This window comes from Passer montanus, unplaced genomic scaffold (genome assembly GCF_014805655.1).
Source record: "Passer montanus isolate IOZ18808 unplaced genomic scaffold, ASM1480565v1 scaffold145, whole genome shotgun sequence".
Lineage (NCBI taxonomy): Eukaryota > Metazoa > Chordata > Aves > Passeriformes > Passeridae > Passer > Passer montanus.
Window position 1 is genome coordinate 315,594 of NW_024361496.1, and position 22,065 is coordinate 337,658.

At 65.6% G+C, this 22,065-nt stretch overlaps 1 protein-coding gene across 1 annotated transcript; it reads left to right on the top strand.

The window, feature by feature from the left end:
- The first annotated feature begins 698 nt into the window (after nucleotides 1–698).
- Nucleotides 699–11,345, top strand: ADAM11 (ADAM metallopeptidase domain 11). The gene is made up of 26 exons (XM_039700902.1): nucleotides 699–817; nucleotides 2,095–2,282; nucleotides 3,578–3,654; nucleotides 3,995–4,061; nucleotides 4,889–4,974; nucleotides 5,052–5,118; nucleotides 5,266–5,314; nucleotides 5,418–5,485; nucleotides 5,783–5,857; nucleotides 5,946–6,017; nucleotides 6,592–6,758; nucleotides 6,834–6,918; nucleotides 7,000–7,090; nucleotides 7,226–7,277; nucleotides 7,433–7,532; nucleotides 7,800–7,871; nucleotides 7,950–8,042; nucleotides 8,146–8,226; nucleotides 8,307–8,357; nucleotides 8,861–8,924; nucleotides 8,993–9,092; nucleotides 9,166–9,285; nucleotides 9,701–9,869; nucleotides 9,944–10,058; nucleotides 10,525–10,615; nucleotides 11,035–11,345. The coding sequence occupies exons 1-26, from the start codon at nucleotides 760–762 to the stop codon at nucleotides 11,078–11,080; spliced, it is 2,304 nt and encodes a 767-aa protein (XP_039556836.1). The 5' UTR covers nucleotides 699–759; the 3' UTR covers nucleotides 11,081–11,345.
- Nucleotides 11,346–22,065: the final 10,720 nt, after the last annotated feature.

The window sequence follows — 22,065 nt, forward strand, 5'->3', positions numbered from 1 at the left end:
ACCCAGAGGAGTGGGGTCTGTCTGTCCTTGGAGACATTCAGTCCTTGAGTGAAGGACACCACTCCCTCCTTCACTCCGGGCTCAAAGGGAAGGCTTGAAGTGGGATCATGTACTGGGATCAGGGGCTTGGGACACACGAGGCTTTAGAGGCCCCTCCTGAGCTTCAGTCCCAGCTGGGGAGCTCTGATCATGGTGTGGGTCCTGGTACTGGTTTGTGCAGGGGCTCTGGGACTGGCTGGGGGCCAGTACCAGCTGAGGGGGGCCCGGTGCAGCCTGGGGGCCTCCAGTCCCAGCTGGAGAGCCTGGTGCTGGTGTTGGGGGGGTTTGGGACTGGCTGGAGGGGCTGATACTGCTGTGGGTGTCCTGCACTGGCTGGGGGGGGCAGCAGGGGCTGAGGGGGGTTTGATTCTGTCCCGAGGTTCCAGTATTGACTGTGGCGTTCTCATCCTGGTGTCCCTGTCCTGGTGTGCCTGTCCCGGTGGCTGTGGGGGGACACTGATCTGCCTGGGAGGGGTCTGGCACTGGCGGCTCCGCTCTGGTCCCTGCCGGTGCGGGGTGCCCAGCGCTGGCCCGGGGCTCCGGTACCATTCCGGGGGGTGATGGCACCGGCAGCTCCGGTGCCGGCCGGGGGTGCAGCCGGCCCGGGGTGCTGCCGGCCCGGGGGCGCTGACAGCGGGGCTCCGGTGCTGCAGTGCCGCGNCGGTGACGGTCCCCGGCGCGGCGGGCCCGGCGCGGCCGCTGGCGGAGCATGAGGGAGCCATGAGCCCGCTGCGGGGGTGGCTGCTGGCCGCGCTGCTCTCGCTCGCCCCGCGGGCAGGTAGGTCCGGACCCGCTCCCGCTCCGGCATCGCCCCGGTACCGGTTCCGGTACCGGCCCCCGGTACCGGCCGCGCATCGCGCCCGCCGCGCTCCCGGCCCCGCTCCCGGCCCCGCATCGCCCCGCTCCGCTCCCGGCCCCGCCGCCGCCGCTGCGGCTTTTTCGCTGCATCGACACATTTTTCCGCAGCGCCGCCCCGCAGAGCCCCGGGAGGGGCCGGGCCCGCGATCCCCCCGCACCTGCCCGGCCCCGGCCCCGCAGCCCCGGCTCCGCACCTGCCCCGGCCCCGCAGCCCCGCGTCCCCCCCGGCCCCGCACCTGCGGCGGCCCCGCGCCCTCCACCGCGCTGTCCCCGCAGGGCCCCCGCCGCGCTCCCTCTCCGGAGGTGGCCGCATAGCAGCCCCTGTGTCCCCTCCAGGATGTGTCCCCGTCTCGCATCCCCCGTTCCCTGCATGCCCCATAGATGTCCTCATAGCAACCATCCACGTCCCCTTGGGATGTGTCCCCATAGCGGCCACGCACCGTGTCCCCTGGCTGTCACCTGCAAAGGTGTCCCTGCACCATTCCTGCTGTCCCCTCGTTGTCCCCTCTAGGGGGGTGTCCCCATACCAGTCTTCCACCTCCCATTCGGTGGGCCCATCCCGGCCCTCTCTGTCCCCTGGGTGTCCCCTCTGAGGTGTGTCCCCATTCCAGCCCCCCCTTTTCCCTGCATGCTCCCTCCAGGATATGCTGACCCCACCCCAACCTTTCCTCCAGGTGTGCTGGCATTTCTGAGCCCCCTCTCTGCTGCATGGCCCCTTCTGGGATGCATCACTTTATCAGCCACCCATGGCCCCTGTGTGTGTCCTCCAGGACATGCCATGGTATCTGAGACCTCCTGAGCTTCCCCAGCTGTCTGTGTTCCCCTCCTGCTCACCCCCATGCCCTGGGCACCCCTCTCACCCTGTGCTTGCTGGCTGTCCCCTCCTGGGCACACTGGGGTACCTGGATGTTCCCCAGCTGTGCACCCTGGGACAATCCCTGTGCCCACTTTCCATGTTCCCTGGGCATCCCATCCAGGACAGGAGTGTCCCCTTCTTGGGCCACCCCCTGAGCACATTCACCAACTCTGTCCCCTCCTGTTCCCATCCCTGCATGTTGCCATCTCCCTGTTCTTCCTTTCCTGCAGACCTTCACGTCCCCTTGTCCCCAGGCCCCTGTGTCTCTGTCCCTTCTCCTCCCCAGGTCCCCGTGCCCCCAGCCCTCCCAGGGTGGCCGCGACCCTGTCCCCTCTCCCCAGGTGCTGCCGCGCAGGCCGGAGCGCTGCCGCGGAGGCTCCCGCGGGCCGCATGGCAGGAGGGGCGGGTGCTCTCCCAAATCACCCACCCCAGCCGGCTGGTGGGGCAGAGCTCGGGCGGAGAAGTCCCAAAGCATCAGCTGGACACCAGGGTCAGGCATGAGCCCGGAGGAGGAGGAGGAGGAGGACCCGTAAGTGAAAGACAGCCCCAACCCGCTCCCTTTGCAGGGTCCCGGGCAGGTGGCAGCTCCAGGTCCCCAGGCAGCCGCCGTCGCTGGCCCAGCCACACCCCAGCGTGTGCGCGGCTACCGGCACCCCGAACCGGAGCCCTCGTGCCCCAGGGACCATCCCGCTGCCGTGCTCCCCGGAGGGACACGGACCTGTGCCGCAAAACCCCATTAAATCTGGGAACCGGCAGCGCGCGGGTGTTGGGAGGGATGAAGCGGGAGCGGGCGGGTGGCGAGCACAGGAACAGACTCGTGGCTCCGGCAAGGAAGGAGCGGCCCCGGGCCCCACAGTGCCGCTCCCCAGCCCAGCCCAGGCTCGGGCAGTGCCCCCAGCCATGCTGCTGTCCCTGCGGTTCGGGGGGCAGCAGCGCGCCCCGTCCGGCACGGGGGAGCTGCGGTGCCGGCAGCCGCGGGGGCCGGCGCCCATCGATCCCCGTGCGCGCCGGATGCAGGCGGGATGAGGCGCTGCTCTCGCCGCAGAGGTGATTTACACCCGGCTTCGAGTGGAGCCGCCGGACGCCGGGAAGCGCCGGCAGCGCTGGCGGGGGGCCAGGGAGGTGTTAAACCGGGGTGTCGCGGCGGGAGGGGCAGCGGAGACCCGCGGGAATTCGGGGCTGGCTCCCGGAGACACAGCCCCCTCCGGCAGTGCTGCCGGACCCCAGGGATGCTGTCAGGGCCCGGGATATCCCTTCCCTGCGATGACAGACGGCTCCTCATCCCTGTGTCCTCATCCCGAGCTGTGCCGGGTTCCCAGCAAGGGGACGGGGCACGCCAGGAGGGGTTTGGCTTTTGTGCCGTTTCCCCGTGTGAAGCACCGAGGGGGCCGCAGCCCGTGCCGGGCTCTCACCCGTGCGCCGAGTTTGCCGGGTCTGAGGCCGCGCCGCAGCGCTCGGCTCCCGCTGCCGGCGGCAGGAATTGGGAATCAGGAATTAGGTCAGGAGCGGCGGCGCCGCAGGGCGGGAGGAGCGGCGGCTCGGCTGCCGCGGCCGGGCTGGGCCCAGCGCCGGGGACCCCCGGCACCCCCTCCCCAGCACGGCAGCCGCGGAGGGGCGGTGGGACGCAGGTGCCATCCCAGTGCTCCAGGGGAGATGCGTTAAAAAAAAAAAAAAAAAAAAAAAAAGGTTTTCTTTATGCTGATTTTTTGGGTAAAAAAAAAAAAGTGCATCTTCACAGGCGGCGTATTTGGGTTGGGGTTTTAATGATTATTTTAGTTATGAATGTTTTGGGGGGGCTGACTGCTCTGGCTCTGCCCCCTGCAGGGGCTGCACCTGGCACAGGTGAGCTTCATGGTGCGTGCCTTCGGCTCAGCCTTCACCCTCGATCTCCGGCTGAACCAGTGAGTGACCCGGGGGTCCTGGCGGGGGAGCCAGCGCGGGGCTGCTGCTGCCCCCCGGGCGGAGGGCAGGAGCTGGGGGTGCCCGGGATGGGGGAGCTGTGCTGAGCCATCCCAGCAGTGCGGGCTCGGCCGGGGGTGGAGCAGAGGGGACAGGGACCCATGGGATGCCAGCGCCCTCCCAAACTGGGGGGTCCCGTGCTGGGGTGGTACCTTGTGTATGGATGGTGGGTGGTCTCCCACGCCGGGGTGGTGCCCTGCGCGTGGATCGCTGCTGTCGTCTCCCTCTTCCTCCTCTTCCTCCCCACCCCACGGCCTCTTACCCCCCACCTGCTCCCGGCAGCCACCTCCTCGCCTCCCACTACGTGGAGCGGCACGTCGGCGCGGGCAGCAACGGCAGCCACAGCACGGTAAGATGTGTGCCACGCCGTGCCAAACCACGCCGTGCCAAACCACGCCGTGCCAAACCACGCTGTGCCAAACCACGCTGTGCCATACTGCACCATGCTGTGTCAAACCGTGCTGTGCCAGTGCAGGGGTGGTGGTGGCCAGTTCCTAAATCCCACAAAAGCCCAGGAATGGTCCCCAGCAGCTCGTTATCCCCCCACCCGCCCCTGGGTGCCCAGCCCCTGCCTGGCGGGTGCTGCTGCCATGGTGCTGGGATCTCTCGAGCGGGGCATCCTGGGTGCTGTGGGCACCACGCACACCCTGGGGGTGCCTGGCAGAGAACCCCAGAGCCTGCTGCGGCCCTGGGGGTTTACCCCCCACCTGCTCCCGGCAGCCACCTCCTCGCCTCCCACTACGTGGAGCGGCACGTCGGCGCGGGCAGCAACGGCAGCCACAGCACGGTAAGATGTGTGCCACGCCGTGCCAAACCACGCCGTGCCAAACCACGCCGTGCCAAACCACGCTGTGCCATACTGTGCCAAACTGCACCATGCTGTGTCAAACCGTGCTGTGCCAGTGCAGGGGTGGTGGTGGCCAGTTCCTAAATCCCACAAAAGCCCAGGAATGGTCCCCAGCAGCTCGTTATCCCCCCACCCGCCCCTGGGTGCCCAGCCCCTGCCTGGCGGGTGCTGCTGCCATGGTGCTGGGATCTCTCGAGCGGGGCATCCTGGGTGCTGTGGGCACCACGCACACCCTGGGGGTGCCTGGCAGAGAACCCCAGAGCCTGCTGCGGCCCTGGGGGTGCGGGGCAGGGCGGCACCCGAGGCTCAGCGCCCGTCCCCCTCCGCAGGGCGCGGGGGAGCACTGCTACTACCAGGGCCGGCTCCGGGGGCAGCCCCGCTCCTTCGCCGCTCTCTCCAGCTGCCAGGGCCTGCGGTGAGTATCCCCAGTGCCCGCAGGGGGCCCGGGGGGCTGCACCCCTCTGCCCCCCGACACGCCGCCTCTCTTTGCAGCGGGGTCTTCTCGGACGGCCGAGCCACGTACCTGATCGAGCCCCAGGCGGGCGCCGAGCGCGGGCAGGTGAGCGCTGCCACCGCCAGGTGCTGCCCGAGCACCCCAGGGCGGCTTTAGGGGTCTGCCTGTGGCTTGGGGACAGCCATGGGGACACGGGGACGCGGCAGTCCTCCTCTCCCACGCGTGGCCGTGACACGCCTCTCCCCGTGGCAGGGTCTTCGACCACACATCGTGCAGCGCATCCCCAGCTGCCCCCGACTGGGTGAGCCTCCTCACAAAGCTGTTCCCGGGGATTTGCGGCCGTCGCCTCGCTGGCCCCGTGTCCTGTGTCCTGGTGTCACACCAGCTCTGTCCCTTCCCTGCAGGCTGCCTCTTCCCTGCGCTGAGCCAGCGTGTCCCGGGTGGGATTCCAAAGCTGCGGCGGCGGCGGCAGGTCAGTGGGGACAACGGGGTACTCAGGGGACAGAGGACACGGGCAGGGGACGAGTGTGCTGGACCCTGGTTATCTCCGCCCGTGGGCTGCGGGTGCAGCCAGGCTCCTCCGTGGGTGTTTGCAGAGTGCTGCTCCTGCCGGGGTTCAGGGGTGTCCAGGGCACCCCCTGGAACACTGGTGGGGCTGCATCCCAACCACCCGGTGGCTCTGCCCGCTCCCTGCACCCCAAACATCCCTGGAGGGCTCGGGAGCCCATCTGGGAGCCGGTGCCAGCCCAGGCGCGGGTTCCCCCTGCAGGTCCGCCGAGCCCAGCACACGGTGCACAGCGAGACCAAGTACATCGAGCTGGCCGTGGTGAACGACCACCAGCTGGTGAGCGGGGGGGTCCCGGGGCTGGCGGGGGCGGTGAGGGGTCCGTCTGGCCCCCCCCCAGTCCCACCTGGCCCTGGTGTGCCCCCAGTTCCTGCAGCTCCGCAAGTCCGTAGTTCTCACCAGCAACTTCGCCAAGTCCGTGGTCAACCTGGCTGACATGGTGAGGGGGGGTCTCTGGAAGGAATTTGTCCCTTGGGGGGGTTGTCCCTGGGAGGATAATCCCTGGCATCTGATGGCTTTGTCCCTTGGGGGCTTCATTACCCTTCATTCCCAAGTGTTTTATTCCTGGAGAGAGTATTTATCCCCCGTCCTGGCGGGTTTGTCCCTTGGGGGCTTCATTGCCCTTCATTCCCAAGGGATTTATCCCCAGTGGGTTTATTCCCGGGTTTATCCCGCATCCTGGTGGGTTTGTCCCTGGGGGGGTTATCCTTGAGGGGACTGTTCCCCGCAGCTGGTGGATTTGTTCCCAGGGACTTTGTCCCTAGTTCCTGGTGGTTTACCCCGGGGTTTGGTCCTCAGCACCTCAGTTGGTCCCTTGAGAGTTTGTCCCCAGGGAGTTTGTCCCACTCTTGTTTTTTCTTTGGCACATGGTGGGTTTGTCCCAGCAGTCCTTTGTCCCGGGGGAATTGTCCCTGGTGACGGATGCGTGTGCCCAGCTCCTGAAGTTATCCACAGAGGTTTATCCCCGGGAGCTGGTGGGTTTGTCCCTGGGAGGGGTCCCTTTGTCCCCACAGATCTACAAGGAGCAGCTGAACACTCGCATCGTGCTGGTGGCCATGGAGACGTGGGCGGCCGAGGACCGGATCCGGATGGGGCAAGACTCCCTGGAGACCCTGAACGAGTTTGTGAAGTACCGGCGCGAGGGGCTGGCAGAGCACAGTGACACCGTCCACCTCTTCTCGTGAGCGCTGTGGCCACGTGTCCCCCCCGGGGCCGGGGACAGCGTCCCCCGTCCCCACCATCCTCTTCCTCGCAGGGGTCGGACGTTTCAGAGCAGCCGCAGCGGCACCGCCTTTGTCGGGGGCATCTGCTCCCCTGCCCGCGCCGGCGGCGTCAACGAGGTGGGTGCGGCGCGACCCCCGCGCGGGGGCTGGGGACGGGCACGGGGGTCCCCGCGGTGACACCGCGTCCCTCCCGCGCAGTACGGCAACGTGGCGGCCATGGCGGTGACACTGGCGCAGACCCTGGGGCAGAACGTGGGCATGATGTGGAACAAGCACCGCACTGCCGCAGGTAGGCATCTCCCGCGGGGCCACGGGCACCTGGGGACACGGGCACCGTGGGGACACGGGCACCGTGGGGACACGCCGCGGTGCCACCAGGCTGGCGGCGGGACTCTGCAGCCGCAGCCCTCTCCTCTCCTCGCAGGGGACTGCCGCTGCCCGGACTCGTGGCTGGGCTGCATCATGGAGGACACAGGGTGGGTGCCCGCTCGGGGTGGCACTGCCACATCCCCTGCCGCACCTCGCGTCCCTGCTGCTTGCCCGGGGGACATCGCCGCGGCCCCGCCCGGGTTCGTGTGTCGGGCAGTGCCCCCGGCGGGGTGTGGCGCTGTGACAGTGACCCACCCCACAGGTACTACCTCCCGCGGAAGTTCTCCCGCTGCAGCATCGATGAGTACAACCAGTTCCTGCAGGACGGCGGCGGCAGCTGCCTCTTCAACAAACCCCTGAAGGTAACGGCCCCTCGGGGGGTCACAGTGGGGAGCCATGCTCTGGGGGCAGCTCCGGGGTCCCTGGCGGTGTCCCCAGCCCCCGACACAGCCAAGGAGCTGCTGCTGAGCTCCCAGGGCGGGGGGACCTCGTGCCTGGCAGCGCTTTTGGGGGGTGCTGCCATTCCCCGGGGATGTGATGCCTTTTTCGGGGGGCTCACGGCAGCGGCTGGCTCGGGGTCCCCAGCAGCTCCCGTGTGTCTGTGTCCTGTCCCCGCTCGGTCCCCGCAGCTCCTGGACCCCCCGGAGTGCGGCAATGGCTTCGTGGAGGCGGGCGAGGAGTGCGACTGCGGCTCGCTGGCGGTGAGCAGGGCCGGGGCTGCTCCCCCCGCCCTGGGGGCTGCAGGGCTGCCAGGGGCTGATCCCGGCTGATCCTGGCAGGAGTGTGCGAGGAGCGGCGGAAACTGCTGCAAGAAATGCACCCTGACCCACGACGCCATGTGCAGCGATGGGCTCTGCTGCAAGGGCTGCAAGGTGCGGGGCTGGGAGCACCCAGCGGGCTCGGGGGCAGGGTCTGGATGTGGATCCAGTCGGATCCTCTCCTGTTCCTGCTGAGTTGGGTTTGTGCCCCGGGCAGTACGAGCCACGTGGAGTGTCCTGCCGGGAGGCTGTGAACGAGTGTGACATCCCCGAGACCTGCACCGGGGACTCCAGCCAGGTGAGTGGGGCCGGGGGACACGGTGGGACACATTGTGGGGCCTTGTGCCACCACCCAGCCTCCTCTCCATGTCCCCTCAGTGTCCCCCCAACCTCCACAAGCTGGACGGATACTTCTGTGAGAACGAGCAGGTGAGTTCAGCCTGGGCTGGGTACATCCCCACAGGCTCCAGCACCAGGGCTTTGCATGTTAAAAGTGCATTTGGGACTGTCCAAGGCCCTGCTGGATGGGGCTTGGAGCAGCCTGGCCTGGTGGGAGCTGTCCCTGCCCATGGCAGGGGATGGAACTGGATGAGCTTTGAGATCCAACCCAAACCAGTTTGTGACTTCTTGTCAGCAATCACAGCCACAGCTGAGCCATGCACACACACCTGGGTTTGGGGGTTTTGGGGGCCCTGAGCCCCTGGGTGTGGGTTTTGGGGGTCCTGCTGTCCCCTGGCTGTGCACACATCCCTGCACCACATGAGCCAGGGCCGTGCTCCTGGGAGCAGGCATGGGGAGATGTGTGTGTGGGGAGCTCATTGTCCCTGCAGGGCACGTGTGTGAGCCTCTCCCCAGCCTTGTCACCCCTCCCCAGTCCCCTGACCCTTCCCCAGCCCCTGGGTCCCCGCCCTGACCCCTGTCCCCTCCCGCAGGGACGATGCTACGGCGGGCGCTGCAAAACTCGGGACCGTCAGTGCAACGCGCTGTGGGGCCGCAGTGAGTGCTGGCCGGGGCCGGGAGGGGACGCAGCGGGTGACGAGCAGGTGACAATCGCTCTCTGCCAGGCTCGGCCGAGCGCTTCTGCTACGAGAAGCTGAACGTGGAGGGGACGGAGCGGGGGAACTGCGGGCGCGAGGGCCTGGGCTGGCTGCAGTGCAACAAGCAGTGAGTGACCCCTGTCCCCGCGGCCCCTCCGGGTGCCACCCGCCGCCCTGGTGACACCACCGCTGCCTTGAAGGGACGTCCTCTGCGGCTTCCTCCTCTGCGCCAACATCTCGGGCTCGCCGCGGCTGGGGGAGCTCAGCGGGGAGATCGCCACCACCACCTTCTACCACCAGAACCGCTACGTGGACTGCAGGTACTGACCCCGCGGGCACTGCCACGCGGGCACTGCCACCAGGGACACTGCCACCGCGAGTACTGCCACCAGGGGCACTGCCACTGCGAGTACTGCCACCAGGGGCACTGTCACTGCGGGTAATGCCACCACAGGCACTGCCACCAGGGGCACTGCCACCGCGAGTACTGCCACGTGCTGTCACCGCGGGCACTGCCACCACAGGCACTGCCACCGCGGGCACTGCCACCAGGGGCACTGTCATTGCGGGTAATGCCACCGCGGGCACTGCCACCGCGGGCACTGCCCCCACAGGCACTGCCACCAGGGGCACTGTCATTGCGGGTAATGCCACCGCGGGCAATGCCACCGCGGGCACCGGCAGGGCTCCGGCTGCCAGCGGTGCCCGTGTCACCCTGCGGCTGTCCTGGCACAGGGGCGGCCACGTGCAGCTGGTGGACGGCTCGGACCTGAGCTACGTGGAGGACGGGACGCCCTGCGGGCCCGGAATGCTCTGTCTCGACCGCAAATGCCTTCCAGCCACCGCCTTTAACTTCAGCTCCTGCCCCGGCAGCTGGGACGGGAAAATCTGCTTCGACCACGGGGTGAGGGGCGCGCCGGGGACAGGGGGACACCCGGGCAGTGTCACGGTGGCGGGGGTGACGCCGTCCTCTCGCAGGTTTGCAGCAACGAGGGGAAGTGCATCTGCCGGGCGGAGTGGACGGGGAAGGACTGCAGCGTCTACGACCCCATCCCGGAGCCGAAGCCCACGGGGGAGACGGAGCGATACAAGGGTCCGTGTGCCCGCGGGGACCAGGCTCCCTGCTGTCCCCAGGCCACACAGCCCGGGCTGTCCCGCTTTGTCCCCGGCCACAGCGCGGCTCCAGAGCGTCCCCCCACCCTGGTGCTGCAGCTCAGCTGGGCAGGGCTGGGTTTGTGCCCCCTCCCAGGTCCCCACAGCTCTGGGTCATGCCTGGGGCTGTGTCCCCCTGTCCCCGCATCCCGTCCCCACTGAGGTGGGTCCCTGTGCTGGGTTTGTCTCCCTCCCGGGTCCCCGCAGCACTGGGACTGCCCTGGGGCTGTGTCCCTGTGTCCCCCTGTCCCCTCCCCACTGACACGTTCCCTGTGGGTTTGTCCCCTTCCCGAACCCCATGGCCCTGGGGCATCCCTGGGGCTATTGTCCCCATGTCCCCCTGTCCCCATGTCCCTTTCCCACAGACGTGTGACCCTGTCCCCTCCTCCCTGTCCCGTCTGTCACAGGTCCCAGTGGCACCAATATCATTATCGGCTCCATCGCGGGGGCCGTGCTGGTGGCTGCCATCGTCCTAGGGGGGACAGGCTGGGGATTTAAGTAAGCAGCCACCGCATGGCTCGTCCCCTGTGCTGCTGTCACCGGCCACGTCCCCTCTGCACAGCGACACCGCGCCAGGGCCGGGCCGTGCCCTGCCGGGGCACTGCAGTCCCCCCGGGGTGTGGCCTCTGGTCCCCTTGGCCCTGCCTGGTCCCCTGACCCTGCCTGGTCCCTTGTCCCAGCCCCTGCCTGCCCCCCGGCCCTGCCTGCCCTGCCTGCATGAGCCATTGGGGTGTCACTGTCACCCGGCCCCCATGGCCGTGTCTGTCCCCAAGCATGGGGTGCTCCTGCCTGGCCCTGGGACACCGCTGCTGCCTGTGGGACCAGGGACCCTGGGGTGGGGGCACGCACCGGGGGGGACAGCGGGGACACGGGGGTGGCACTAATGCTGCTCTCCTCTCCCCCGCCACCCCCCCAAGGAACATCCGCCGAGGAAGGTACGACCCGGCGCAGCAGGGAGTGTAACCGTGTCCCCCCCATCGTCTCGTCACCGTCCCTGTCACCGTCACCGTCCGGCAGCCTGACGGCGTGGGAGCCCCCGGGCCCGTCTGTCCGTGTGCTGTGTGTCCGGCCGTGCTGTCTCCATCTCTGTGCCCCCGGGGCTGAAGGGCAGCAGCGGCTGGGGGGTTCTGGCAGCAGCCCCTCCCCCGGCGCTGGCTCACTTCAGCTCAGTGTCCCCCGTGTGTCACCCCCCTGTCGCAGCCCCCCACTAAACGCACCCCACTTCTGTGTTGCAGGTCCGGGGGGGCCTGAGCGGGGCGCTCCGCCCCAGCCCCCCAGCGCCTCATTAACAGCAATTAAATGGGGCGGCGCTGCCGAGGGCCCGGCCGAGGAGGAGAGCGGGGGGGGCACCCGGGAGCGCCCCCCGGCCCCCCCGCAGCGCCACGAATGTACGGGGACCCCCGGCCCCCCCGGCCCTGGAGGAATGAATGTACCCGCGGGGCCCGCGGAGCCCCGGCCCGCCCCTGCCCTCCAGAGCATCTTCCAGCCGGGCCTGGGACCCCAAAAGTGTCAGGGACACAGGCCAGTGTCCCCAGCACGAGGCCAGTGTCCCCAGTACCAGGCCAGTGTCCCCAGTACCAGGCCAGTGCCCTTCCCCAGTTCAAGGCCTGGAGTTGTCCCCCCTGCCCAGTGCCTGGGCTGGGTCCCACGGGGGACAGGTCCTGCACCCCCAGATGTGCCTCCCCACCCCCCAAAGCAGCTCAGCAGCCCCGTGTGGGATTTGTCCCCTCAAATTCTCCCCCCATCCCCCAAGCCATGGGACCCCGAAGTCCCCAGGGGAGGGACAGGCACCCACGGGTGACAGCTCTGCCTCGAGGCTTCCCCCAGTCCCCAGCTCGGGCAGGTGAGCCCCAAACTGGTGACACTGGGGCTGGGGCGGACAGAAGAACCCCCCGGGGGGGCCAGGGTACAGGGTGAGCCCTGGGCTGGGGACACAGGGCAGCTTGCTGGGTGGCACTTGTCACCCCAGGGCTTGTGGCACCCGCTCCCCCCGGACTGGCTGTCCCCACCCCCATGGCAGGACGGGGGGGACATCACCCTCTCCCTGTGGCACGTGGCACATGTCACCCTGCATGGGGTGGCTCTGCAGAGCCACCCAGAGCACAGCACCTCGGAGCACCGGGGCCACACTGGTCCCTTTAACCACTGGTGACACTCAGCATGGAGGGGACGTCCCTGGTGACACTTGGTGACACAACGTGGTGTGTGTTTGTTTGTGTGGGGACACTCGTGGGGACGCCCAGCACGGGGACAATGGGGGATGATGCCCACTGTCCGTGGCAGTGTGGGGGTGTCCCCTCTGTGCCCCCTCCTTGCCCAGGGTCCCTGCCCACCACCATGGAGACAGAGAGTGACCAGGGGTGTCCCCAAGCCCAGCCATGGCCGAAGTGTGGTGGCACCCAGCCTGGAGTGACAGCCCCCCCAGACACCCCCGGGTGCTGTGGCTGTGGTGGCACCCCAGGGGACAGGGTGGGAGGTGACAGCAGGACAGGGGTGGCTGGACATCCCCTGGCTGGGATCCGGGGGTGGCTGCTTGTGTGACATGTCAGCTCTGGGACACCTGGGGACCTGGGACCACCGTGGGCATCAGGGGTCTGGGATCAGCCCCCATCTCTGTCACTGTCACCAGAGTGTCCCCACAGCTGCCACAGCCACAGTGCCGGGGTGCTCCCTGCGGCCAGGGGACACCCCGGGTTCAGAGCAAGAAGCCACCGTTGTCACCGGGTTTGGGGACATTAATATACATATATATATATATATAAATACTGGGATTTTTCTTAATGATTTTAACGCTGCCAGGGCGGGAGGGCCCGCGGCGGGGCGGGGGGCACCCGGTGCTTCCAGAGCCAAGAGAGCAGAGCCCCCCGGCCCCGCTGCTCCCACGGGCCCGGCCCGGGGCGGGGTCCCCGTCCCCCTCCCCGCACCGCCGCCACCCCGCACCGCCTGCTCCGCTGCCGCCGGGCCCGCGGCCCCGCGCTCCCGCTTTGCACGCGCTGGAGCCGCCGCCGGAGCCGCTCCCGCCCCGGCCCCGGCCCCGGCCGCTCCTGCCATGCCGCAGAATTTATTTACAATAAAGATTTGGAAAACGATGGAGCTCCGCTTGTCAGCCGCGTGGGGAGGGGGGCACGGGGCCAGGGTTTCATCTGTGAGGATGCTCCGGTGCGTGGATCCCTCCAGCTCATCCCACTGGTGTCCCCCGGGCCCCACATTCCGCCCTGGTCTGTCCCTCACATTGCCACGCTGAGTCTGGCACGCCCGGTACGGCTCCAGGGTGGAGATGATGGCACACGGTGAGTGTCACCCAGCTCCCTCCCTGCCAGCTTCTGCCTGGTTGGGGACCCTGTCCCGCCGTGGGGACACGTGGCTGCTCCTCGTCCCATCACAGGGATGCTCGGTCCCTGTGCAAGGACACTGCTCCATCCCTGTCCGAGCACAGGGACACTGCTCCATCCCTGTCCCAGCACAGGGACACTGCTCCATCCCTGTCCGAGCACGGGGACACCGCTCCATCGCTGTCCCACACGGGGACACTGCTCCATCCCTGTCCGAGCACGGGGACACTGCTCCATCCCTGTCCCAGCACGGGGACACTGCTCCATCCCTGTCCCAGCACGGGGACACTGCTCCATCTCTGCCCAGCACGGGGACAGGGCTCCATCCCTGTCCCAGCACGGGGACACGGCTCCACCCCTGTCCCAGTACAGGGACACCGCTCCATCCCTGTCCCAGCACAGGGACACTGCTCCATCCCTGTCCCAGCATAGGGACACGGCTCCATCCCTGTCCCACACGAGGACACTGCTCCATCCTTGTCCCACACGGGGACACCGCTCCATCCCTGTCCCAGTACGGGGACACGGCTCCATCCCTGTCCCAGCACAGGGACACCGCTCCATCCCTGTCCCAGCACGGGGACACCGCTCCATCCCTGTCCCACACGGGGACACGGCTCCATCCCGGGTACACCACCCTCACTGAGCGAGCACCCTGCAGGTCCTGGCAGCAGGGGATTGGGGACATGTCCCCAGCCCCCTCGAGAACGGAGCACGGCACCAGCCCGGGGGCTCAGCCGGGCAGCGCGGTCCCCGGGCTCGCTCCCGGCACAGCCGCTCTCCTCGCACGCCGGCCAGGAGAGGGCTCTCCCAGCACGGCCCAGGGACGCGCAGGAGCCGCTCCGAGCTCCCCGGGACGCTGCAGGGCCACGCGTGTCTCCGCGGTGCCAGCCCCGGCCCGGGTGTCACATCCCTGCTCGGGGTCCTGCGCTGCTCCGGGGTCACCAGCCCAGCGTCACCCTCGGGGGAGCCCTTCTCTGCCCGCCGGGGACAGGGGACAGCAGTCGGGACAATTCCTGCTGTGCCACCTCCCCCGGAGCCCCCAGATTGGGGCTGGCGGTGCCCCCTCCCTGCGGGGCCCTGGAGGGACTCGCTCTGGTCCCCGGTGGTGGCAGAGAACGCCCGGGCGCAGCTCCCGGCGGGGATGAGCTGAGCTCCAGCCCGGGCTGCTGGGGGTGCCTGGGCCCCTCGGGGTGCTGGGGGTGCCTGGGCACCCCGGGGTGTTGGGGGTGTCTGAGCACTTGGGGTGCTGGGGGTGTCTGAGCACCCCGGGGTGCTGGGCGTTCCTGAGCACCCCGGGGTGCTGGGGGTGCCTGAGCACCCCGGGGTGCTGGGGGTGCCTGAGCCCCTCGGGGTGCTGGGGGTGCCTGAGCCCCTCAGGGTGCTGGGGGTGCCTGAGCCTCTCGGGGTGCTGGGGGTGCCTGAGCACTTGGGGTGCTGGGGGTGCCTGAGCACCCCAGGGTGCTGGGGGTGCCTGAGCCCCTCGGGGTGATGGGGGTGCCTGAGCCCCTCGGGGTGCTGGGGGTGCCTGAGCACCCCGGGGTGCTGGGCGTTCCTGAGCACCCCGGGGTGCTGGGGGTGTCTGAGCACCCCGGGGTGCTGGGGGTGCCTGAGCACCCCGGGGTGCTGGGCGTTCCTGAGCACCCCGGGGTGCTGGGGGTGCCTGAGCACCCCGGGGTGCTGGGGGTGCCTGAGCCCCTCGGGGTGCTGGGGGTGCCTGAGCCCCTCAGGGTGCTGGGGGTGCCTGAGCCTCTCGGGGTGCTGGGGGTGCCTGAGCACTTGGGGTGCTGGGGGTGCCTGAGCCCCTCGGGGTGATGGGGGTGCCTGAGCCCCTCGGGGTGCTGGGGGTGCCTGGGCACCCCGGGGTGCAGCTCCCTGGGAGGACACCCAGCCCTCTCTGGCTCCACCTCATCGAAGCCGCCACCATCAGCCTCGTGCTCTGCCCCCGTGGCTGGGCAGGGTGAGGGTGAGGAGGAGGCTGTGGCTCCTCTGGCCATGCCCAGGGGTGTGGGGGGTCTGCACCAGGACCTGCTGACCCCGTGTCCTCCTGGCCAGGCCAAGGCTGGCAGCAGACGGGGCTGTTCCCCCCAGCTCTGCTCCCCCTGGGGGGTTTGGTGCAGTTTTGCTCCATCCACAGCAGAGCTGTGCCACAGCACGGAGTTATTTTGGGCTGGTGTCGAGATACCAGCGCGATGAGTGAGTCAGAAACATTCCAGATGCACTGGCTGCTTCTGAATCTTGAGTTATTCAAAATCTTCGGGGTCAGGAGGGCAAAAAACAGGAATTCAAGAGGGCCCAGCTGAGCCTGCTGCCCTGCAGGGTCACACAGCACCCGCAGCTCTGGATCAGGGCAGGGTTCCCCTGCCAGGAGCGGGGACACAAGGACACTACAGTGTGTTGGATGTGCCTGGCAGAAGGGAGATGGTCCTTGGCCAACTGCCCAGGGCCACAAAAGCTGCAGGAGGCAGCAGGTCTGGTGCCCAGAGACACACAACACCCCAGGCTGCCTTTCCTCTGCATCACAAACTTTCCTTTCCAGCTCCCCCCGTGGCTGCTCCAGGCACAGAGCATTCCTGCCTGTCCTCAAGCTCCTTCTCCCAATTCACTGCTTCTGTCAGGGACAGTCCCCGTGCTCAGCTCTGATCTCCACTCCTCACCCAGCTGCCAAAGCTCAGCCACAGAGCCCATGGGGGAAGCCAGAGTCTCCTGTTCCTGTGCTGGAATCAGAGAATCGGGGAATTGTTTAGCTGGAAAAGCCCTCTAAGATCATTGAGTTCCACCATTGCCAGCGCTGCCAAGGCCACCACTGAGCCCTGTCCCCAGTGCCACATCCACAGGGCTTTTAAACACCCCAGGGACAGTGACTCCACCCCTGCCCTGGAAGATGTGCCAGTGCCTGAGCACCTTTCCCAGAAGCAATTTTCCCAAGATTCAGCCTAAAGTTCCCCTGGCCCACCCTGAGGCCGTTCCCTCTCTCCTGTCCCTGTTCCCTGGAGCACAGCCCGACCCCCCGGCTGTCCCCTCCTGTCAGGAGCTGTGCAGAGCCACAAGGGCCCCCTGAGCCTCCTTTGCTCCAGGCTGAGCCCCTTCCCAGCTCCCTCAGCCCCTCCTCATCAACTCCTGCTCAAGACCCTGAACTTGAGGAACAAAATCCCAGCAAACCCCTCATTACCAGCAAACCCAAAGCAAGAAGAGCCCAACGCCTCCCCCACGCTGTGTCTGTGCCATTGCATAATGGGAAACCCTCGAACCCAAAATATCCCTGCTCCTCTGGTTGGTGAAGCTCATGATTGACCATCTGGCTGCGATTTCCCAGCTCGAATCTGACGAGGCAGGAGCTGTTTTGGGGTGAGCACGAGGACGAAATGCCCCGAGGAGTCCCCAGGAAGGCGTGGTGTGTGGAGGTGTTTGTGGGTCCCAGGACGAGGGAAGAGAATCTGACTCCTTATTTCTTAGAAGGCTGATATTGAATAATAAAAACTTGTGACAGAGTCCAACAGAGCTGGCTGTGATTGGTCATTAAGTAAAAACAACTCACATGAGACCAACCAAAGATGCACCTGTTGGTGAACAACCTCCAGACCACATTCCAAAGCAATCAGGGAGGTGATTGTTGTGATTGTTTACATTTCTTTTCTGGGGCTTCTCAGGAGAAAATCCTAGTGAAAGGATTTTCATCAAATATCCCCGTGACAGTGGCTGGCCAGGCTGGGGGTGCTGGGGGGCTCAGGCTGCTCCCCCACCACAGGGCTGGGGTGTTTGGGGCACCTCAGGGGCACAGGACACATCAGATGTGGGGAGCACCTCTGCAGCGTGATGGGAAGTGTGAGCCATGGGGGACATCCACGGACCCTCGGGGTTACCTCCCAGCTGAGGAAAGAGCGCCCCAAAAAGAGTTCCACAACCACGATTTGCCATGGAAATAAAGGGAAATTCTGAGCACAGAGCAGGACAATGGCAGCTGAGAAACCCTCCCAGGGCTGGCACAGAGCTGCCCCTTGGCCACAGCACTCACACCTGGGGTGATGGGGGCTCCCTGCTCCAGGAATGACCCTGGAACACAGCAGGGCTTCATCCAGCTGTGCCAGCTGTGCTCCTGGTGGAAAACAGGAGAGGTCAGGTCAGGCCAGGTCACTCTGGCTCTCTCCAGAGCCCCAGCACAGTGTGCCCTGTGGTGGAGCACCCTCGCCGAGCCTCTCTGAGTGGAGGCCTTTATTTGATACATGGAAAATTCGGGGAAATTGACGGGTTTGTCACCATGGAGAAGCTCGGCAGGAGGAGTATGCACACCTCAGGTGGAAGCAGATCCCAGCTCTGTCTCGCCCACGATGGGAATTTTGCTTTTTAGGCTCCAGATGGAAACAAGAAACAAACCCAGGCTTGGGGAAGAGGCCATTTGGGGAAAGAGGCTCCTGGCTGCACACGCCTTGCGCGGAGCTGACGCTGCACAGGGCGCCCCAGAGGCAGCCGGGGGAAGGAGAGAGCCAGCACCCAGCTCCAAGGCTCTGCCAGCACAGCACACCCACAGCGCAGGCGGCTCCACCTCTGGGTGCTGCACAGGGCGCTCCAGAGGCAGCCAGGGGGAAGGAGAGAGCCAGCACCCAGCTCCAAGGCTCTGCCAGCACAGCACACCCACAGCGCAGGCGGCTCCACCTCTGGGTGCCCCAGGAGGAGCCAGGCAGGGCTGGAATGGTTTGGAAGAAGGGTCACAGGGGGTTCAGCAAGGGCTGGTGGCAGCCCAGCACCCTGCAGGCCGTGGGGACTGCAGTGGCCTCCCAGGCTGCCCCTGCTGGGTGTGCTGCTGAGCCACCCGGGCTGACCACGCACTCCGAAGATGGACCCATCTCTCTCCAGCCCCCTGCCAGGACCTTCCACCGGCCCAGGCTGCTCAGAGCTCCCCCCAGCCTGGCCTCGGACACCTGCAGGGATGGGGCAGCCACAAGCTGTGCTGTGCCTTAATAAAAACCTTCTTTCTTAAATTTAGTCTAAATCGATCCTCCTCCAATATGAACCCATCACCCCTCGTCCTGTCCCAACAGGCACCACTGAAGAGTTGGTCCCCATCCTCTTATCTGCTTTAGTGCTGAAACTCCTGTGACAACACACCCAGAGTTCAAGGAATTTGCAGGGGAAAGCCCAGATTGTTCAGCTTTTAGGTAAAGATACCCGAGCTGAAACCTTCTGCTGGCCCCTGACTCCATTTCTGCCAGCAGAGGGGACCCCCAACAGAGGAATAAGGACACCAGCAGAGACTCGGGCTTGCAAGGCTGCCCAGAAAACAGACCCAGGTCCAGCCCCAAATCACTTGTAGGGATTCTTGGAGGAGCTCAGGGGGAGAGAGCTGCCGGGGGCAGCCCAGGGTGGGAGCGCTGGGGATGGAGCCCTGAACGTTCGGGAAAGAGAAAAGGAAAAGGAGCCGAGCCCCGAGGGCAGCTCAGGGACCGAGGAGGCGGCAGGAAGAGCCCCAGGGCAGCGGGGACACCGCGGAACCCCAGCGGGAATCAATCCCAGCGGAATCCCAGCGGGAACCCCAATGGAACCCCAGCGGGAATCAATCCCAGCGGAATCCCAGCGGGAACCCCAGTGGAACCCCAGCGGGAATCAATCCCAGCAGGAATCCCAGCGGGAACCCCAGTGGAACCCCAGCGGGAATCAATCCCAGCAGGAACCCCAGCGGGAACCCCAGTGGAACCCCGGCGGAATCCCCCGGAGCCCCGGGGCCGATGGGGAGCTCAGGGTCAAAGCGCAGCCACAGCAGCGCCTGTCGGAGCCCAGATGAGCAGGGAAGGAAGGGAGGGAAGGATTTTCACCAGCCAGTGGCCCGGAAACAGGACTGAAGGCTTTGGGGCCCTTTAGCTCCGGCTGCGCCATTTCCCGGGGGGAACGGGGAAACCCAATGAGTTCCCGGCCGGCCCGAGCAGCGTCCCCGGTGCCCTTTGAGGAGCGGTCTCCCGCTGCCAGGCGCTGCCTGCATCCCTCGTAGGTCTTTTCCAGCTCACAGCCCGTGCCATTCCAGGCGGGGGCCGAGCTCCCGGCTCGGTTTAACCCCTGCGCGGCCGCGGCGGAGCCGCCGTGGCCCCGATGGGAGCTGATGCTCGCACGGCAGCGGCGGCTTTGTCGCGGCTTGTCACGGTTCAAAGCCAGGTCAGCGCAGCTCCGTGCGGTCCCGGGGGCCCCCGGGATGCCGGGTTCACCCTGGGAGCCGAGCCCGGGCCCCCAGCGGGGAGCGGCACCCGGCCGGAGCGGCGGGCAGGGAGCAGAGGTCGCCGAGTTAAACTGGCAGCTGACAAAGGCAGGGTTTGTTTTCCCATTTCCTGAGCTTTGCTTCCTAGTCCCTGAGAATTTAAATTCGCAGCTAGAATGAGCAGTTTGTTAAATCAGGTTCGAGGTCTCCCAAGGTCCTGGCTCTCCTCTCTGGGATGTCAGTGGAGCCACAGCCTCCAGGTCAGAGAATTTTATGTAACTCTCTCCTCACCCTGCTCTGGCTATGGCACCTTCTCTGTGGTCTCCTTTCTTCACAAGGATCCTCCCCTTCCTTCACTGGATAGCCAAATACCCAAAAGGACTAAATTTGAGCACTGCAGAGCATCCTAATGTGCTGTTCTGTCAAAAACCCACAGTGCCTTATGCTGCTGCATCCAGCTGGTCAAAAGGGAAGGCAAGATGGGAAAAGAAACCAGATTTCAGAGGCAACAATTAAACCAGGATTTCATTTCACAGAGTCTTTAAGGTTGGAAGAGACCTCTGAGACCATCAAGGCCAACCTTGGACCCATCACCCCCTTGTGCCCCAGGCCAGTGGGTGACAGTGTCCCCCACCCACTGAGTGCCACTGAGCCATTAAACCACACCCTGCTGAGCTCCTCCCTCGAGCCATGGACTGTCCCCCTCCTCTGAGCACGGGGGACAAGCCCCAGGGACAGTGTGACCTCTTGGAGACACTGCCAGAGGTTTTGGGGCACCTTGGCAATCCCGGGTTCTGGCTGTGCCAGGGGATAAAAGGCTCTTCCCCTTCCTCTCCTCTCACCACAAATCCTTTAGGGTGAGGTGGTTGTTTGGTTCCTGCAGAGCACCGTGCCCAGCAGCATCCATGAGCTCCTGCAGCAGCAGGAGGGGATTCACTGCTCAGCATCCCCACATGGGGCTCATCCTCTGCTCCCCTCTCTGTTCCTCTCTCCCTGCACTCCCCTCAATACTCACTTTTTCTGAGACACAGACAATGACCTGGGTTTGCAGCACAGGAGGTTCTCAGCACTGCCAGGCTGCCCTGCCCTGCCCCAGTCTCCTCACTCACACCTGTCCTTACCTGTCTGCAGCACAGCCCTTCTGGTCTCCACCACTTTTCCTGGCACTGGAAGGGTCCCAAGCCTCCCACTAACTCTCTTGAAGGCAGCAGCACCTGCAGGGAGCTGGAGATTATTATATTATGTATATTATATAGATATCAGATATATAAAACCATCAAAATCAGACTGCTTTCTGTTGAGAACACCTTTTTTAAGAACATCCAGTGCCACCCCTGCCATGGCAGGGACACCTCCCACTGTCCCAGGCTGCTCCAGCCCCAGTGTCCAGCCTGGCCTTTGGCACTGCCAGGGATCCAGGGGCAGCCCCAGCTGCTCTGGGCACCCTGTGCCAGGGCCTGCCCACCCTGCCAGGGAACAATTCCTCATTCCCAATCTCCCATCCATCCCTGCCCTCTGGCAGTGGGAGCCATTCCCCCTTGCCCTGACACTCACAAGGGCCCTGGTGTGTTCCCAAAGCTCTTTTCAGCACAGAACTGGCTTTCTTAAAAGTTTGTTGCTCACAGTTTTTCAGGTGATTTCAATTTCATCAAAAATGTAATAAAATCCTGGCAAACATTCACAAATGGGAACATCAATTTTCTAAGATAAATTGATAATAAATCAATTTTTTAGAGGGGAAGAAAAGAAGTAAATCCTTTCAGTCATTATACATCTTTAAATGAGGGTAAGACAAGAGCTGACCCTGGTGCTTCCCAACACTCCCAGCACAGCAGTGCTTGTGTGCTGGCTGAAGGAATCCCATCCATCATCAGAGCTTGGGATCCTGAGTGCCATGGGAAGCCCCAGAGGAGCCCCTGGGCTGGGCACCCTCCAGACAGCTCCCAGGAGAGCTTCACCCCGAGCTCACCCACCCCTGCTGGGGCTCCAGGGGAAAAGGGGCTCCCTGTCCTGCTCCTGCTCCTGCTCCTGCTCCTGCTCCTGCTCCTGCTCCTGCTCCTGCTCCTGCTCCTGCTCCTGCTCCTGCTCCTGCTCCTGCTCCTGCTCCTGCTCAGCCATGCTTCACCCCACAGAGGGAATCCAGGCTGGGGCAGCCACAGCTCAGGCACAGGAGAGGGGCTCGGTGCCCCCTCCCACAGGGGTTCCTCTCCTGTATCCTGTGCTATAAAACCAGGGAGGAGGACAGCAAAACCTGGCCTGCACAGAAATGGCTCCCAAGCCCCAAAAAGCCCTGGTCAGATGTCTTTAAATCCTCCTTCCAAGGCATTTTGCCCAGCTATCAACATGGAATTTACACAACAGCGATAATGTCACGCTGCAGAAAACAAAATGTCATTTCCCCAGCAATGATGAACTGGTATTTGGAGCCTCCT